At 44.9% G+C, this 15,754-nt stretch overlaps 1 protein-coding gene across 25 annotated transcripts in view; it reads right to left on the bottom strand.

The window, feature by feature from the left end:
* SORBS1 (sorbin and SH3 domain containing 1) overlaps nt 1–15,754 on the bottom strand; it is an 81,099-nt gene that overhangs the window by 11,493 nt on the left and 53,852 nt on the right. For 12 of the 25 annotated variants that reach the window (XM_087763913.1, XM_087763914.1, XM_087763918.1 and 9 more), the window contains 7 exons: nt 14,287–14,462; nt 10,347–10,432; nt 8,653–8,820; nt 7,165–7,211; nt 5,325–5,439; nt 5,092–5,217; nt 3,832–4,026 (listed from right to left, as the gene is read on the bottom strand). In XM_087763913.1, coding sequence (XP_087620039.1) covers nt 3,832–4,026; nt 5,092–5,217; nt 5,325–5,439; nt 7,165–7,211; nt 8,653–8,820; nt 10,347–10,432; nt 14,287–14,462 — 913 coding nt within the window. Of the gene's footprint in view, nt 1–1,179; nt 1,909–3,831; nt 4,027–5,091; nt 5,218–5,324; nt 5,440–7,164; nt 7,212–8,652; nt 8,821–10,346; nt 10,436–11,169; nt 12,691–14,286; nt 14,463–15,754 lie in introns of all 25 variants that reach the window. The other 13 variants (XM_087763930.1, XM_087763928.1, XM_087763931.1 and 10 more) reach the window with 7 other exon arrangements.

Below are 15,754 nucleotides of genomic sequence, written 5' to 3'. Positions count from 1 at the left end.
TGAGCTGACCACCTCATTCTGTTTTAAACATGCAGCTTATGCCTGTAAAAAATGCTACTAAAAATATATCCAGATGGTAAACAGCACAGTCTTTATACAGCTTTCAATAATACTTCTGGTTATGATTCAAGCAGAAATCAAACAATTTGTCATAAGATTTACCAGTGTGAAATGTGTCATCTTAGAAACCCTAGTTCTAGAAACCCCTCATTATTTAACGTTGGCTATATAGGGTATGTCATGGAGGCTATTGCAGTGCATCCAAGACAGTATTTATAATTCTATGATTTTGAGTTCTCCGAACTTCCACTCTTATACAAGGTAGCATGGGGGTGCTGTAATGTATTTTGGCTAGCTGTAGCCCATAATGGACCCCAAGTCAACGGAGAGCTGCAAAGTAAGGCAGATCTCCTATACAAAGACTGGGGGCAGAAGACATGTTGTAGAATCTACTGGAAGGTTCCTCCATGTTCCTTCTCCTCGTAACATACAGCTACTTATAAGTAAAAACTCTTGGGGGAAAAATATCACTAGGTCTAATTCTCATTTGTGGCTAGACCCTTTCACATCTTTTTGGAAACGCAAAGGTAATAAATTCTACTTAGTGCATAAATAACAATTAGGCCTCCCTTAGTCATGCACATCCCAGACTAAGGTTCACTAAACCACAGGCTCCAGGATCAACAGGGGACAGCTTTTGTGATTCTAGGAGCCAGGCTGACATTTACAAGGCTTTTCAGTCCTTAGCTTTAGGAGGAACAAATAAATTCTACCAAAGATGATCCATTGCACACTGGAAAATCTCTGAATAGCAAGGAATTGCCTGTATTCTACACAGTGAGATATATGGGCATGAGGCCTGTGTGATACTTTCATCTGACACATCTGATAATAGCCGCTATCTGGGACTATCACCTCATTAGACGTGACCAATTGAGTCAGTCCTGTGTTATTATCTATTCTAAAATAATTTTCACTACACTGCTGCTGAGCCCTCTTCTAAAACTTTTGATCTGCTATCCAGTGAATGCCACTGGTGATCCCTGGAAGGTCTGATCCTAAGACCAAAACGACGCGTGGCAGCCACTGGCTCTGCCTGGCCGGCAGAGCAGCACAAACCTCAACACACCAGTTAAAATCAGGGGTTCAGAGCAGCACACACACATGCAGGAGAAGTACCTTCTTTTCCCCGCTTTGAAACTTTCCCAGATCACCTTTCCTCATGCCTCTTTTCTCTGTTTTACCTCCCTGCACAATAGCCATTAGCTCCTGACACAACTGGTTGTCCTCAGAGGAACCCACAGGTCTCTTTTCTGGGCTCACACGCATGTCTAGTTGGGATGGTTTCAGGCAACGCTCGACAGAGATCTTGGGAACAGCATAAGCACCCTGCTCGGGGTTGCTGCTGCCCTCTCTAGTCTTTTGGAGCCAGGCTTGGCTGCCAGTGGTGTCACGCTGCTCTGCGAGGACGCTTTCGGGGCTCTCCACTGCCCAGCGAGGGGAGTTAGAGTAGCTCACGCTGGGAGAAGGGGAGCCAACAAACTTTTCTTCGCTTTGCAGAGTGGCCTGACAGGAACTGTGAGCAGAGGACTGAGGTCTGGATGAGTAAGAGGGCCATGGGGATTTAGTGGACCTGGGAGTCGAGGAGCCAGAGAGATGAGAATGGTGGAGGCTGACCATGGGGGAAGGGCTGGCTGCAGCAGAAGCCGAGAGATAGTCAGTGTGAGAGAGGGAGGCTTCAGGCGGAGGAGGCAATGGAGGAGTTATGGCAGGAGTGGTGCTAGGAGACACTCCCACGGTCAGAGCAATCCACTCAGATGTGACCGCCTGCACCTCTGGAGATAAGGCGCGGCGCGCAAAAGGCAAAGGCGGAGGAGTTGGTGTGTGGAGCAGCTCAGAGCTGGGAGACTTGAAGGAGACAAAAGCAGGAGAGAAAAAGAAAGAAATGAACAAAAAAATAATAAAGGAAAATACAAAAAGACCGAGCAAAAGTAAAAGGAGAGAGAGTGAGTGTGAAGAGGAGCAGATCTGTCACCAAGCATAGTGCATAAGTTTTCCATAGACAGGTGCACTGTGTTGGAGAACGCGCTGTCCACAGCTACTCCAACCACAGAGCCCAGTCTGTATCTGTGCTGCTAATACCCTTCTCCAGCCTTTTCTAGGATCCCAGACACAAAATGTCTTGTGGAAGACCTTAGACTTCATACCATATGCCCTAAGTCCCTCAGGGAGCAGTTGAAGCCACCATCCATGATGGCAGTGTGCAGCATTTGACTGGCCTGGCAGTAATAGCTGAGGCCCCAGCAACTCACACTGTGGACCCAGTCAGAATTCACTGCTGCAATGAATTTTGACTTTATCCAACTCTAGCATGAGCAATGCCTGCTCCTCAAGAAACCTGCATTGCTGAAGCTGTGGAGGAGAAAGGGATCAAAAAAGCCAGCTGTGGCTATTTGGTCTTTAGGTGATTAAAGTAGGTCCTGTGTCTATAGAGGCAGAACACATGACTGAGTTCTGCCCTTAGCTATTACCACCAGCGACATACAGTGAGATCAGCTACACTAGCACTGATCAGAACATTTCTCAGTCCTCTGCCAAGTTAGGCAAAAAAGTAAGGAAGAGAATTGATTTGCCAGGGCAGGAATCAAAAGAATAGCAAAGGAAACCAAAAAAGGGTGGATACAATCCCTTCCATCAAAGGCAGAAGCTTGCAGAGAGCTGGTGGCAGACAGGTCACAGCTATGGAGAGAGTGCCAAGCTGAAACAGAAAAGCTCAGCTGAGGTCCACTTTGACAGGGAACCCCAAACAAGCAACGAGTCTTTCCTCTTTACACAGCGGCTAAGAATAAAAACACTCCTTTTAGGGAAGACCCAGACAGACACCAGGCATGAGCCATGGCAGCCTGTCCCATCCGTCCTGTACTGTATGTCCCTTCCTCCCAATCCTGGTTCTCCACTTTTGTTCCTTGCAGTCTTGACCTCAGAATGACCTTGCTTTGGTCCCGTGTGTCAGAGGGGGGTGCACCAGAACCTCATGGCTGTGACCCAGAAACATATGCTGACCTTCAAAAGCATGAGTATTTGCAGGATGAGAGCAAAACAAAGGGATTTAGAGACTCTCTGCCTCCCTGATATGTTTTCCATGGCAAACATTCTGGGATACCCATACAATTACCTACTGCCATTTTGACTTCTGGTTTGAACTGCAGTATGGTTTATAGTGAATCTAATATTCATGGAGGATCCCAGACTGGCCTGCTCTCAAAACCTGAATTCATTTAGTACCAATTCCAAATAATACAGGCCGCTCTCCTGACCCTGTCTCCCAAAACCGTGGTCGTAAGTTCAGGAGTAAGTATACAGCTTGATTCAAGCTGACTGGGATCAACATATTGACTCCTACAGACTGTAACAGTCTATGAAGCCCTTTTAATAGTCATAATGAAAAATTCATTCCTCACAGTGGAGGTCTGTAAAGTGTAAACACACACTCAGGAGGAGCTGGATCACCAATTCATTCCATCTCTGGCAGTGAAATTTATTCAGACAGCTGTGAACTGTGGCCCTTTCAACCTGGCCTGAATTCAAGCTACAGATGAGAGATGAAAAGCTGAGTCTCCAAATCCCCTAATGACCCATTCATTAACCTTCCTGGTAAACGAAACATCACCTTTTTCTGCAGTTGCAGCATACTACAGGGAGCACATGGCTTTTACTGTGCAAAACACTAGTCTTAGCTACAGCTTTTTTCAGCTATTGCTTCTTGCACAGCAATGGCAACATCCCTCTGGTCTGCAAGGTGCTGTAACTGGCTGCATCTAGTCCAAATACCTGTGGTGAAGCTGTCATGCTGCGGTTAGGGGAGAGGGACATTGGTGGGTCAGGATAGTCGATGGCATTCTTGACCACTGGCCGTTTGAGCACCTCCACGTAAGTGACAGGGAAGATGCCTTGGCGATTGGTGCCAGAGATTTTTCCTTCGTACCAATTCTCATCCACTCGTCGAATCAACGTGATCCTTTCACCCTATGGGAAGGAATAGTAATGCAGTCCTGACTTTAACATGGTTCATCGTTCCAAAGCAGATTACTTATTTAATCTTGTTGCAGCCGACGTAAAACAATTGGTGGCTCTCAGTCTCCCATTTCGCAGTTATGTGGTTCTAACCCTAACCTCTGGGTGTGAATGATATTTTTCAGTTCAGAGAAGGAGAAAATGCAGATCTTTTGGTGCTGACTTGGGCTGTCTGCAGCCTCAGTTACACTCACATTTTCAAGACCCTTGATAAACTTGCTAAAGCCAGTTAAAAAAAGGGAAACCAGCAGTTTCAGGCTGACCACAAGACTCTCAGGGGTATGAGGTGTATAGGGAGTATGCACAGGTCTGCAGTTTAAACTAGGTGTCTCTATGCTCTCTCCTGTTTTGCTGACAAATGAAGTGACTTCCAGATCCTTAATATAAACTGCAAGCCCCACCTTCATGTATAATTAAAAGACAAGACAGACAAGATCTAATCTGAGCATCAAAACAGAAAGCTGTTTGAGATGGAGAAATGCTGCTACTTAATCTAAATACAGCTGACTTTGCTCTGAACAGCCATTACACAACCCACTCCTATCCCTTCACTCTGCAGTCAGGTCTAGCCAGTCACTTCAATACCGCAGAATCTCGCTTGCCTGTGCTCAATGATTTGGCTTGTAGTACGGAGGAAGGTGTACCTGGTTTCCTTCTTTTCTATATCACCATTCTCATGTGACTGTGTGCATCTCCACTGGAGAGGATCAGACTGGAGACATGTCACCAAATATCTAATTTGCCTTGCAGAGCCAGGCTTCCAAGCACTTGTGCTCAAAGTATCTTCTCAGCTAGCACTAAAGAAGCAATTGGCACTTCTTCGTTCAGCCTGCCTGCAACACTCTCACTGCAATGCACTAAATGATTATGGAGTAAAAACATGGGTGACGAGAAGGAATCCTTCCTGAATAGGGAGTTCATCTTATTGGGGCTTTCATTGGGAAACTGCAAGTTACTAGTGTCAAAAAACTTCAGCATTTGTGTGGATTCAATTCATCAACAGAACAGAAGTCCTACCTTTCTGAAGGACATTTCCACTTGGGTATCCCCATTGAAGTTGAACTTAGCAATAGCATCTCCATATTCCAATACTTGCAATGGTGATGGCTTTTTGGGCTGAGCTTTCTCAGCTGGTGGGAGGAGCTAGAATCAACAAACAGAATCAAATGAGTTACATACAAAAAGCCCATAAACTGGTCACTGGTAGAAAGGCAGTAGGCAAAGAGAACACCTGCAAGGAAATCAGCTACCTCTATGTATGATCGTGGGAAGATGCCAACTCTGCCGTGGTGTTCACCTTCATACCAGTTCTGGTCAATCTGCTTGTAAATGTAAACAATATCTCCTTTTTGCAGAGGAAGTTCCCTGTTAGAAACACAAGCACTCCATCAGAACTTCACTGGAGAACAGATGTGTTCCTTTTCTGTCCAGCAGGTACCGAGGTCTGCATCAGCCCTGTTGATACAAATCACGCTCCACTCAAAGTGACAGCTACATGTTGAGAATTATCCTGTTCATATCGTGGTGTGCAGGGACTCTCTTGCTCTTTGGGCATCCTGTCAAAAAAGCTGGCCTATGAGGGCCCTACTAACCACACAACCTCCAGCAGCAATGGGGTCAAGCTCAAGCAAAAGATGCCACTGGCTGCTTTCCACGTTGGATATGGTGAGCAATGCTCAATGCCTGTTTTGAAACAGGTCATGTCACAAGTGCCTTCCAAAGAGACACGTGATTTTAATGGAAGCTAGTTTGCTGATTAGATGAACCCCTTCACATGCCAATATTGATTCTGCAACAATTACACTTCTGGTCAGCCTGTGATTGTGCAACCGCTGACCTCACCTGGGCTAACAACTGGGACTTCAATCTACTGTCTTCAGTGCTAAAATTATGAATGTCTGCAGCTCGGGGAACTCCCACTGTGGGCAGCTTGTATTAGGCTCATAAACCCACTACTTGCGTCCCCACAGGACAACAACCAACCCAGCCTTTCCTAACATGATTTTCACAAGCTCTCCTTTACTTTTGTCTGGCACCCTGTTATGTTCTGCTCAAGGGACACAACAGTTACACCTTACATCTGCCTCAGTTTTATTACAGGTGCTGGGGAGATGCTGTGTAAATCATTACAAATCATCACCTATAGAACATATAACAAAATATTCCCAAGATATTAGCACCTGGAAAAAAAAAAAAAAGCAGGTCCTTCACTGAATTTGTTTCTTCTTTCTTCCCTCCTCAGCAATGTTAAAATGAGAGCTTCCCCAGGCTCAGGCAGAGGGAAAGGCCTTCCAGGCCTCTTCACAGCAGTGTTCCCCAAAAAGAACAAGTAGTGCTGTGTGATTCACCTGAGCGACCGCAACAGGGCTCAGAGGTACAACAATGCCACCAGAAACATCCACTGGTGTATCCACAGATGCCAGGGGAGCAGTGACCACTCTGTACCCTTGTAAGTCCCAAATCAGGAAAATCTTGAGTCAAGGGCCCACCTACATGCTTAAAGCTAGGCATCTATTTAAGTCTCTTGCAGACTTTGGGTTATGCTTAGCATAGTGAAAAGGATGCTGCTGTTCTGTATATCTATGTTCTGACCATCTGTATGGCAGATTTACACAGTAAGCTACTGACCAACACAGTTCTTCCAGCTCCGAAATTGGAGCACAACCAGGGGTGTTAGGCAGGGGAATCACATCCTTCTCCAGCACAAAGGCAGTGACAGAGCTGCTGCCGAAAGGTCTCACACAGCCGTCCTGCTTACAAGATGCGAGGAGGAACATCAGCCAGAGCGCTCCACCCACCCTCAGAGCAGAGCACTCGCTTGTTAGACTAAAGAATGCAGGTTTGCCCTAAGAATCACATGGGATACAGATGCACTGAGAAAGAATACATTTTCCTAAAAGTCCTTTAGAGGCTACGACTTGCAAGATTCATATTACTTTTCCCTGCCTTACTATGGACACCTTTGCTTTGAGCTCCTGGAAAAACACTCACAAAACATGAATCCAATTGCACGACATTTCATAAATGCTGCATCCTAGGGGAAAAAGCAGAGGAAGAACACTCAAGGCAGTAGTAACAAGCTGTACTCACTTTAGCGTCTGTGCTTTAAAGTCAAACTTGGCTCTAGCAGGTCTCATCTAGAGATCAAAAAAAATCAGCACATTAAAATAATAATTAGGTTTTCAACCCTCTTCTGAGGAAAAGCATCCAAACTCTTCTATAGCTAACATTAGTCTGGGGAAGAAATTGAATGCAGGTATTCTGCTACAAGCTTGTGTGCAGCTGGTACTTCAGTCCAAATATGCTGGATGGGTCTCTCCCACCAGGGCAAAAAGTGCCAACTTCTAGTATAACAGTAATTAAGAGCTCTACAGAAAATTGATTTAACAGCAGTAAACTTTTAAATGTGGCAAACATTGGTGAATGAAAGCTGCTCCAGTAACTACAGTTACTGGGGCTCTAGGACCAAATTTCCCTTGACACGTGAACAGAAAAGCAAAATTTAATAGCTGGGAAAAAAACAGTAGGATTTTATGTGATGTGGGTCTTATTGATTATTACCTGACCCTGCTGAATCCTGCAATGGGACCCATGTACTCCGTATAAACTGGTAGGAAAGAGACAAAGGTGAGGAGGAAATATGAATAAATTAAGCATGTGTCTAAAAAAATGTCTTCAGTGGCTATAAAGCCAAAGAGGACGTTGACAGCAGGCCTAGGCTTTAAAGCTTGATTTACTTGGCTGGTTTTCTAATGGCCACAAAATATTCAGACAATTTTAAAGTCATTTCAGTAACAGAGCATAAAATAAGAAGCAGTCATATTCATGTGGCACCAGACCATTTGAAACTACATATAAAGGGCAGACAAGGGTACTCCATCCACGTGGTTACCGCTTCATGCACCGCAGCAGTGCAGCACCTCTGGGGAAACAGAGCTGCTGTCCAGAGCCCTGGCAGCAATCCCTAAGGCAGGAAAAGGCATTTGGCCAGGACACCTGGACTAGCATCCAGCCCTTGGGAAAAGTGCCCTGGGCTCATGGGAAAACTGTCTACCTCCTCCTTTGTCTCTTTCAGAAAGACCGACCACGTTGTAGGCAGTGAAACATGCTGAGACTTTTTCCAATTGTTTCTAAAGGACATTAAGCATCTTTCAAGAGGAGAAGAAACAATCCATTTCTAAAAAAAACTATGAGACAGTCACATGGCCAGGATCAACAAGACATGAAGTTTCTAAGCATAAGGCACAGACAAGAAGACAATGTAGCAATATGATGCAAAAGATATAGAATGCCTTTGATTCACTAAAAGTAGCTGCTATTTAAAGGCATGCATCACAGGTGTGCACCAGCAATTCTCAGCAGGCATGCTTTAACATATGCAGCTTGATAGAGATACCAATTAATTTACCAGGCACAAGAGTCAAAGCAGATCTAAATGAAGCCAGAATGGGAAAGGGGAAGGTGGAAAAAAATAACAAACGACATTCTCTGAAGAGCTAATGTCGGCCTAAAGCACAACATTGTGAGAGGCAAATATTGCTTTGGGTCAAGCAGCAGACTGAGGTAACTAAAACAGACCTCTGACCCAGATTTCCTCTTTGCTGTATCGTCTACATTTAGGAGGTCCCCAAATCGCTCATTAGTGATAAACTGATGGTGCGTTGGAATGACCCCTGTGTGCCTTCTAGCTGCAATATCAGCTTCTTCTTGCTCACGTTTAAGCCGTCTCTGGTCCTCTAAAAGTTTCTGCCATAAAATTGCATAAAATGGGCAGTAAATCATCTAGTTAAAGGCATTCAAAAGCTGCCATAAATGTGACTTAAATAAAATTTCTGAGGTCCCAGCAAATAGCTGGGATTTTACAGTTCAAAATAAAATACTGATTCTAATAACTACACAATACCCTTTTGTTTTGCAAGCACAGAAAGTACATCACCACTATGGTATAACTGAAATCCAGCTCATACAGAGGATCTATCCAAAGTTGATGGAAGTCAATGAGTTTTTCTAAGTTTTGGGCAGGTCCTGGGAGCTTCTAAGAAGACTGCTGATAATGCAGAGGGCTGATTCAAACCCCCTTTCACCAACACTGAGTTTCTCTCATTGACTTCCAAGAGACCTACATCAGCCCCACAGGCAGTTCCGAGGCACCAAAATCCCGAGCTTTGCAAGGAGCTTGGGAGAGCACTTAACCACCTTCAGGTATCAGGTTCTCCCATACTTCCTTTGGGCTCATGTAATACACTTCGTAAAATAAAGTAAATAAAGCCCAAAGAATTATTTTGGACTTCTGAAGCCTCTGGCACAGTAATGGAAATGTGCATTCTTGAGTACCTGGGCAGAAAGATTCTTCGACCTTTTGGGGCTGACTGTAGGCTGAAGAGTTCAGCTCTGTGCTAACTCATTTGAATCCACCAGGTCTTAGTGAATTCAGAGTTTTGCTCTTACACGAGTTTTCGTGCTGGATTTTGGAAGTGGGGGGATTATTAACTGTTTCACAGGAGAAGACTGCAAAAATATATTTTTCACATAGGAATTAAGAGCAGGTTTCACCATATTTCAAAGCACACATAAACATTATTGTAACTCAGAAAGTTAACACTAAAAATCTAACTTCTTTTTTTAACTCAGCTTGAATACAGTCAGTGCTGAAAAGTCTATGTGGCTCTCCTACTATTTCAGCTTGTCCCAGTGTTGCCCAGCCATTTCAAAAAGGACTGGTACATTCTGTCATCAACAACTTGACACACCATAAAGAATTCTAGTTTGCACTGGGGGGAAAACTTCACACTTTCTGATAGCTTAAAATATCTTACGTTTGCTGTTCAAAACCTGAGGACCCCCACAAGAAAAACACTGTTTCTCACCAGTTTGATTAATACCGACTCAAGTGGCTTGCTTGGAGAACAATAAAACCTTAACTCACTTACAGAATAACCATTTCATCTTTATCTGCGAGTACTGGGGTGTTGTACCACTCTCACATACATCTCCAACCTTTTTACATTCTTTAAAGCCCCCATGTATCATTTTATGCAATTGATAAGAACTATCAGGTTCATTTTAAACAAAAGCTAAACTGGACTACACATTATATGTTAAATCAGTGGCAGAGGTAGTATTAAAATTAAAACATACTAGTTCCAGTTTGTTCCTCTAACTTCCAATATACATAGCCATGGACATACAAGCTGTCCTTATGTATGGCTGAATGCTATATTTCTTGTATGTGGGGCTGCAAACTGTTACTGGGCCATAAAGGAGGGCATTACCTCTTTATCGTCATGCCGTCTGCGGATAATTTCTTCTGGAGTTTCCATGTAATCAACTGGTGCAAAATGCCTTGGTGATTCTGAATCTACTTCGAAACAACATAAGGAAGTTAAAATACAGATGGGCTTATCTAGCATAACCAGAAAGGAAAAAAATAGATATTTTTAAAAAATTTGTTTCCATTATGACAGTAAGGATTCTCAATTGCCATTGACCACATTGCCAATTAGATGTTGATAATTTATCCATTTAATTTTTTTTCCCTTTTGGGCTGTACTTGTGAACAAAGATCCCAAAACAAGGAGAAAATAACGGTACAGGAAAGAGTAAAGACATAGAAGGACTTTGTGAAGAAAAGATTCACTGCCATCAAAGTATGATTTGGCATTTTACTGTTGAGAAAAGTTTAATACACACACACACGCACGCACACACAACTAGACCTTGAGAAACTGCTCCTTAAAGCAAATCATCTGGGTTTGTTTTATATTCCCATGTGTGCAAATGATACAGGACTAGATATATCTCATGTTGAGATTCTTGCATCCCTGGAGTTGCTTGAGAGACAAACTGAACCCGATGTGATTAGAAAGGCAGTGGAAATCGTTTCTCAGAAGTGCAGCTGTTAACAAGTCCTGAACAAAAATGCTCAGCAAGACACGCAAAGGACGTTAGACACACTAGGGGGAAAAAAAAAAAAAGAGAGAGTCAGGGGATGCAAAGGCAGGGAGTAAAAATGCAAGGGTTGTGGAAGAAAAGCGGAGGAGAAAGGAAAGCAAGAAGACAGATGAAGGGACACTAGTAAAGAACACAAAAAGCCACCTCCTAGGTACGTCCCAAGTTCACTTTGCGGGTTGTTGTTTGTGTCCAGGCTGTGACAGAGAGCATATGGAACAGGGTTCCCATTGTTTAAGGAGTCAGGAGTGCCAGCCCGGCCCATGAAGCTATCTCGGCTAGATCCCATGGTGGGGAAGTAGCTAAGCCTCTCCACAATGTCAAAGGAAGACAGGCGCCTGGGGGCTAGAGGCCTGCTTCTGGAGCACAGTTGGTGCTGGGAGTGGTGACTCTTGTCTCCTATGCTCCCCTGGAGCTGTATGGGGTCATCTGGGTTCTCAGGGCTGGGCACTGCCAGGCTTCCTGGGCAGTCAGGGGGTGGAGTCCTGCAGGATTTGTGTTGGAAGGGCTTTTTCAATCGGAAGGGAAGCGGGCTCATTAGGTAGACGTTTCTGGGGAGCATGTGTCTGTCCCCACAGATGTCCCCTTTGGAATCAGGGTTCCTGGAGGCCTGCTGCTGCTCATGCCTTCGGATGGTAGTGAACCTGGTGTAGGAAGCTGGGCACGCGCCTTTGCATCTGTTGATTTTATGCTTCTGAGGCCCATTGAGGTTGCTGCTGCTGCTGCCGCTGTCATTGGATGCATTTGAGAGGAGATCTATCTCATCCGTGCAAGCTGAAAGCGTGTCCATAGGGATGGCATCACTGACATCCGAAGCCGTGTCCTCCACATTACTGCAGGAGTGGGAGGATTTATCTGCCAAGCTGGCAGCATCCTTTTCTTCTTGGTGTGCTTTTGGCAAATCCAGAAGAAACTCTGCAGAGTAGGCAGAACTCAGACAAGTTTTAGACTGCAGAGAAGCAGTGAATTTGGTTTGTCCAGTGGAAAAGTCAAGCGAGGGCATTGATCGGGATCTCTGGATCAGCTGCTCAAAGGCACTGATACGGGAGGAAACGGTGTGTTTGGGGATCTGCTCTGAATCCTCTCGACTAAGGTTGTGCTCCATCCTGTCCGTTGCTTCATTCTCAAACTGAGATGCAATATCCCTGACGCTGCAGGAGGAGACTGTGCCCAAATGGATCCTGGACCGGTTGATCTGATGCATGTCTTTATACAGCACTGTAAACTCCATCCCACTCTTCCTGGAGGTAGGGAACAGGTAGCCTTTCCTAGAGTTGGTGCCATACTCCTGCAGGCTCATGGTACTGCCGGATTTGATGGCATACTCCTGCTTCGACTTCATCAACATGTTTTCTATGCTTTCCCCTATGTCTACCATGAAAGCTTTTTTATTATCGAACAAGGCAATGGAGCTACGAAGGTTTTCGCAGCTTTGAGCTTTCTCATGAGACAGCAAGATACCCTTCTTGTCCTGCACAAGAGCAGCTGGAGCTGCTAGTTTGGGTTTGAATTTAGAAGGGAGGATTTCAGTAATGCAGGCTTTTGCAGCTGATAAGGGCTTCTTATGTTTACATGCGTGACCTAACATACCGGTATGACTAGCGTTAAAGTTTCGGCTATTAACTGAAGAGGGTGCAGTCATATGAGCATTCCCACCTTTACGATCCACTGGTAAGCATGCAGAATAAAATAAATACAACCTGTTAGCTTAAGTGCTAGAAAGCTATTGAGAAAGGAGAAGGAACATGCTTGGATTTCATAAAATGCACTTTAAAGAAACAAAGTTCCAAAAAAGGAAAAGCAGGAAGAAACTGCACAACAAGCCGCGCTTACAGGAGCAGGTGAAGTGTTGCTAATATCTCTAAAATGAGAGGCTTGGCCAGAAGCAGATCTAGAGCACTTTGAAGGTACCCTCCTAAAAAGTGCTAAGCATCATCAGCTTCCAGGGAAGCTGCAGCACTATGGAAAAGGGTAGCTGAACTCTGGGCAGCATCAGGGTGTCAGCAAGAATGCAGAGGCACTAACATTGCAAATATGGCTTAATACCAAGCCTGTAATCACACCTGCTATCATCTCACCACACTGCTTGCCAAACAGTTTATTCCTGGGAGGGAGAAGACAATCTGTGGCTGACTGTGGTAGCACAAGCAGGCCACATCTGCTGGCCTTGCCCAAGAGCTGCCTGCTTAGAGATTCCCCATACCAGGAATAAGCTGAGTGTCCTTCAGACAATGTGGTTGGCCATGTTTGCTTTAAAAATCAAGGAGTCAGATCAGGACATTATTGTTTTTTAAAGTCAGATCCAGTCTGGGTTCAGCTTAGACTGTAGTTTTTAGGTCTGTTTCCAATTTGAGTTCAAACTCAAATGTCAAAATAACCATTTGGGTTCAATTGCAGTTTGGGGAACAATAACTGTTTGAACAGATTTTTTTGTCCAGATCCAGTTTGACTCCCTGCCCTACAGGCCTGACATAATGCTGGAAAACAGCTGGAAGACAGAGACAGAGAGAGACCTTTTTGGTGTGATGTACTATTTTTAGGGAGAGCAGTTCAGAAACCGAACACATTCCTTCCCCAGTCCTCTCCCCATCTCAAGCCATTTTTAGGTTGAAGTTGGCTCAGAGATGCATTCCCCAGTACAACTCCCTGATGGGAGTCAGGCTCTTCCTTGCCCTAATCTTCTAGAGAGCCCACGATGCGGGGAGGAAAGGGGAGGAGATGCAGCCATCTCTGCTGCCTCACTTTCTCGGAGCCCACAGGGCATTGCTGGTTCACAGTGTCCTGTGCATTCTCTGCACACCCCTCACAGGCAGGAGGCTGTGGAGCGCACGGGGTGCCAGCTACATCAGGGTAGCCAGGCCAGCAGAGATGGTGTGGCCTGCTGAGATACCACAGCAGGAAGAGCAGAAAAGGCAAGGAAGGGCTCTAGCATGGCAAGGCAGTGGGAGCGGATAGATAGCAAGGCCAGCCTGAGCAGCCTCGAGGAAGAACATGAGGGTGTGGGGTGTGGCTGAGGTGCTAGATGGAGGGAGCTGGTCCCTATTGGCAAGAGGAACCTGGATCAGATTAAGGGGTCATGAAAAACATTGGCCAGTGTGGGCTGAGAGAAAAAAAGGAGGGAAAACTGGGGATGGCAAAGAGGAAGGACAGAGGAAACCTCAACTGGCTTGAATAAGACTCTAAACCCTGTGGCAGTTTGCCCCATATCACCTGGCTTTTGACACTCTGCAGAATGGAGAAGAGGTTAGTGCCCTGACCACCTACCTTTTGTGGAAGCAGAGCTAGAAGGTCGCTTGAGACCACTCAGCCCCTGGAAGGGGATATCTCCACCTTCCAGCACACTCTTGTAAATCTGCCTTTCATTCTCCAAGCCAGCAGGGTCCCCCAGTGCTGGTTCTGACTCCCTCTTCACTGCATGGTAGTTGGGTGAATACGTGGAGCTGGAAAACACAAAAAAGGGGAAGAGACACCAGTGGGTCACTTCTGTTTGCTGAGAGCTTCATGCAAAGTAAGAGAAAACCACACTTGTGAGCCCAGAATAGCCTGTGTATGAAGAACGGGTGGTGAATGAAGAGGTTATGAATACATTGAGATAATGTTCTAGGTTTGGCACTACCATAGCATTCCCCACCTGAGGGAACTCTCCCAGCTCAGCCGCCTAGAAAACAGGTGGCAGGAAAGCACTCCTCCTTTATTTTACAGATGAGGCAACAGAGTCACAGAGCAGATGCATGATTTCTTTGCAGACACAAAGAAATTCAGTGGCTAACTGGAAGTAGCACAAATATCTTCCAGCTCCCAGTCATCTCTCCTTAAACACTAGCCACGTCTGTCCTCTGGTTACAAAGCACAGCTGCTCAGGAGTTCATCTCAACCAGTTCAGCCTCCCAGTTAACACTGTAGTTCAAGACTCCCAGAGCAATTTCTCAAGCCCATCAGTGAGGGACCATGCAGAGAAGTAATGGTACAGGGCTATAGACACTACTGTTTTAAATGCCAAAGATGTTCCCAGGTGTGCACAGTTCTGCTCAGCTTTGCCTCAGGCTTCCGCTACAGGGTATAAAAAATCCTGGACTTGAGGTCTATCATGCAGATATATAAACAAAATGATGTTAAAATGCATACAATTTGAATTTCTTAGGCCTTTAAAAACTGGACATTTATTACAAATCCCTTTCTTCAGTCATGAATCTAAGCACGAGTATGCCTCCACATCTGATTTCTAGATTTCACTGTTTTCTCTCTAAAAAAATAACCGCCAATGCCATGGTATAAAAGGCCTTTCCAGGTACAAAAGACTTGCTGAGCAAATCAGGCAGACAATGTTCTCCTAAAAGCTAAGCTCATCTGATATCAGTTCTTGTGCTCAACCAGGCTCTTCAGAATAAGATGCAGTCTCACACAAAGCTATTCTGGGGCCAAAGCATGATTCCTGGAAAGTCTGAAAAAATAAAAAAAAATAGGGCATTTGCAAATTCATGGAAACATTCTGAAAGCTGGTTTACATCCTGATGTCCAGGACTGATTCAAATTTATGTGGGTGTGGAAATGCTTGTGGTTACGCCTGCTTGTTGTGGATAAATTTGTACATGCATCTGTTTATTTTGGATAGACACTGTACTTATGGGGTAAAGAGAAAGCTTTCAAACACATCAGAGGACTGGCTATGGAGGTGGAATTACACAACGTCTGGATCACAAAGATGATTTTAGTTTCCGGACAAGGAAAACTA

The sequence above is a fragment of the Nipponia nippon genome, unplaced genomic scaffold, assembly GCF_047370975.1.
Source record: "Nipponia nippon isolate SJK-2023a ecotype South Korea unplaced genomic scaffold, ASM4737097v1 scaffold_3, whole genome shotgun sequence".
Classification (NCBI taxonomy): Eukaryota; Metazoa; Chordata; class Aves; order Pelecaniformes; family Threskiornithidae; genus Nipponia; species Nipponia nippon.
Note: the sequence above shows the minus strand (reverse complement) of the source record. Positions and strands in the feature narration are given on the sequence as shown.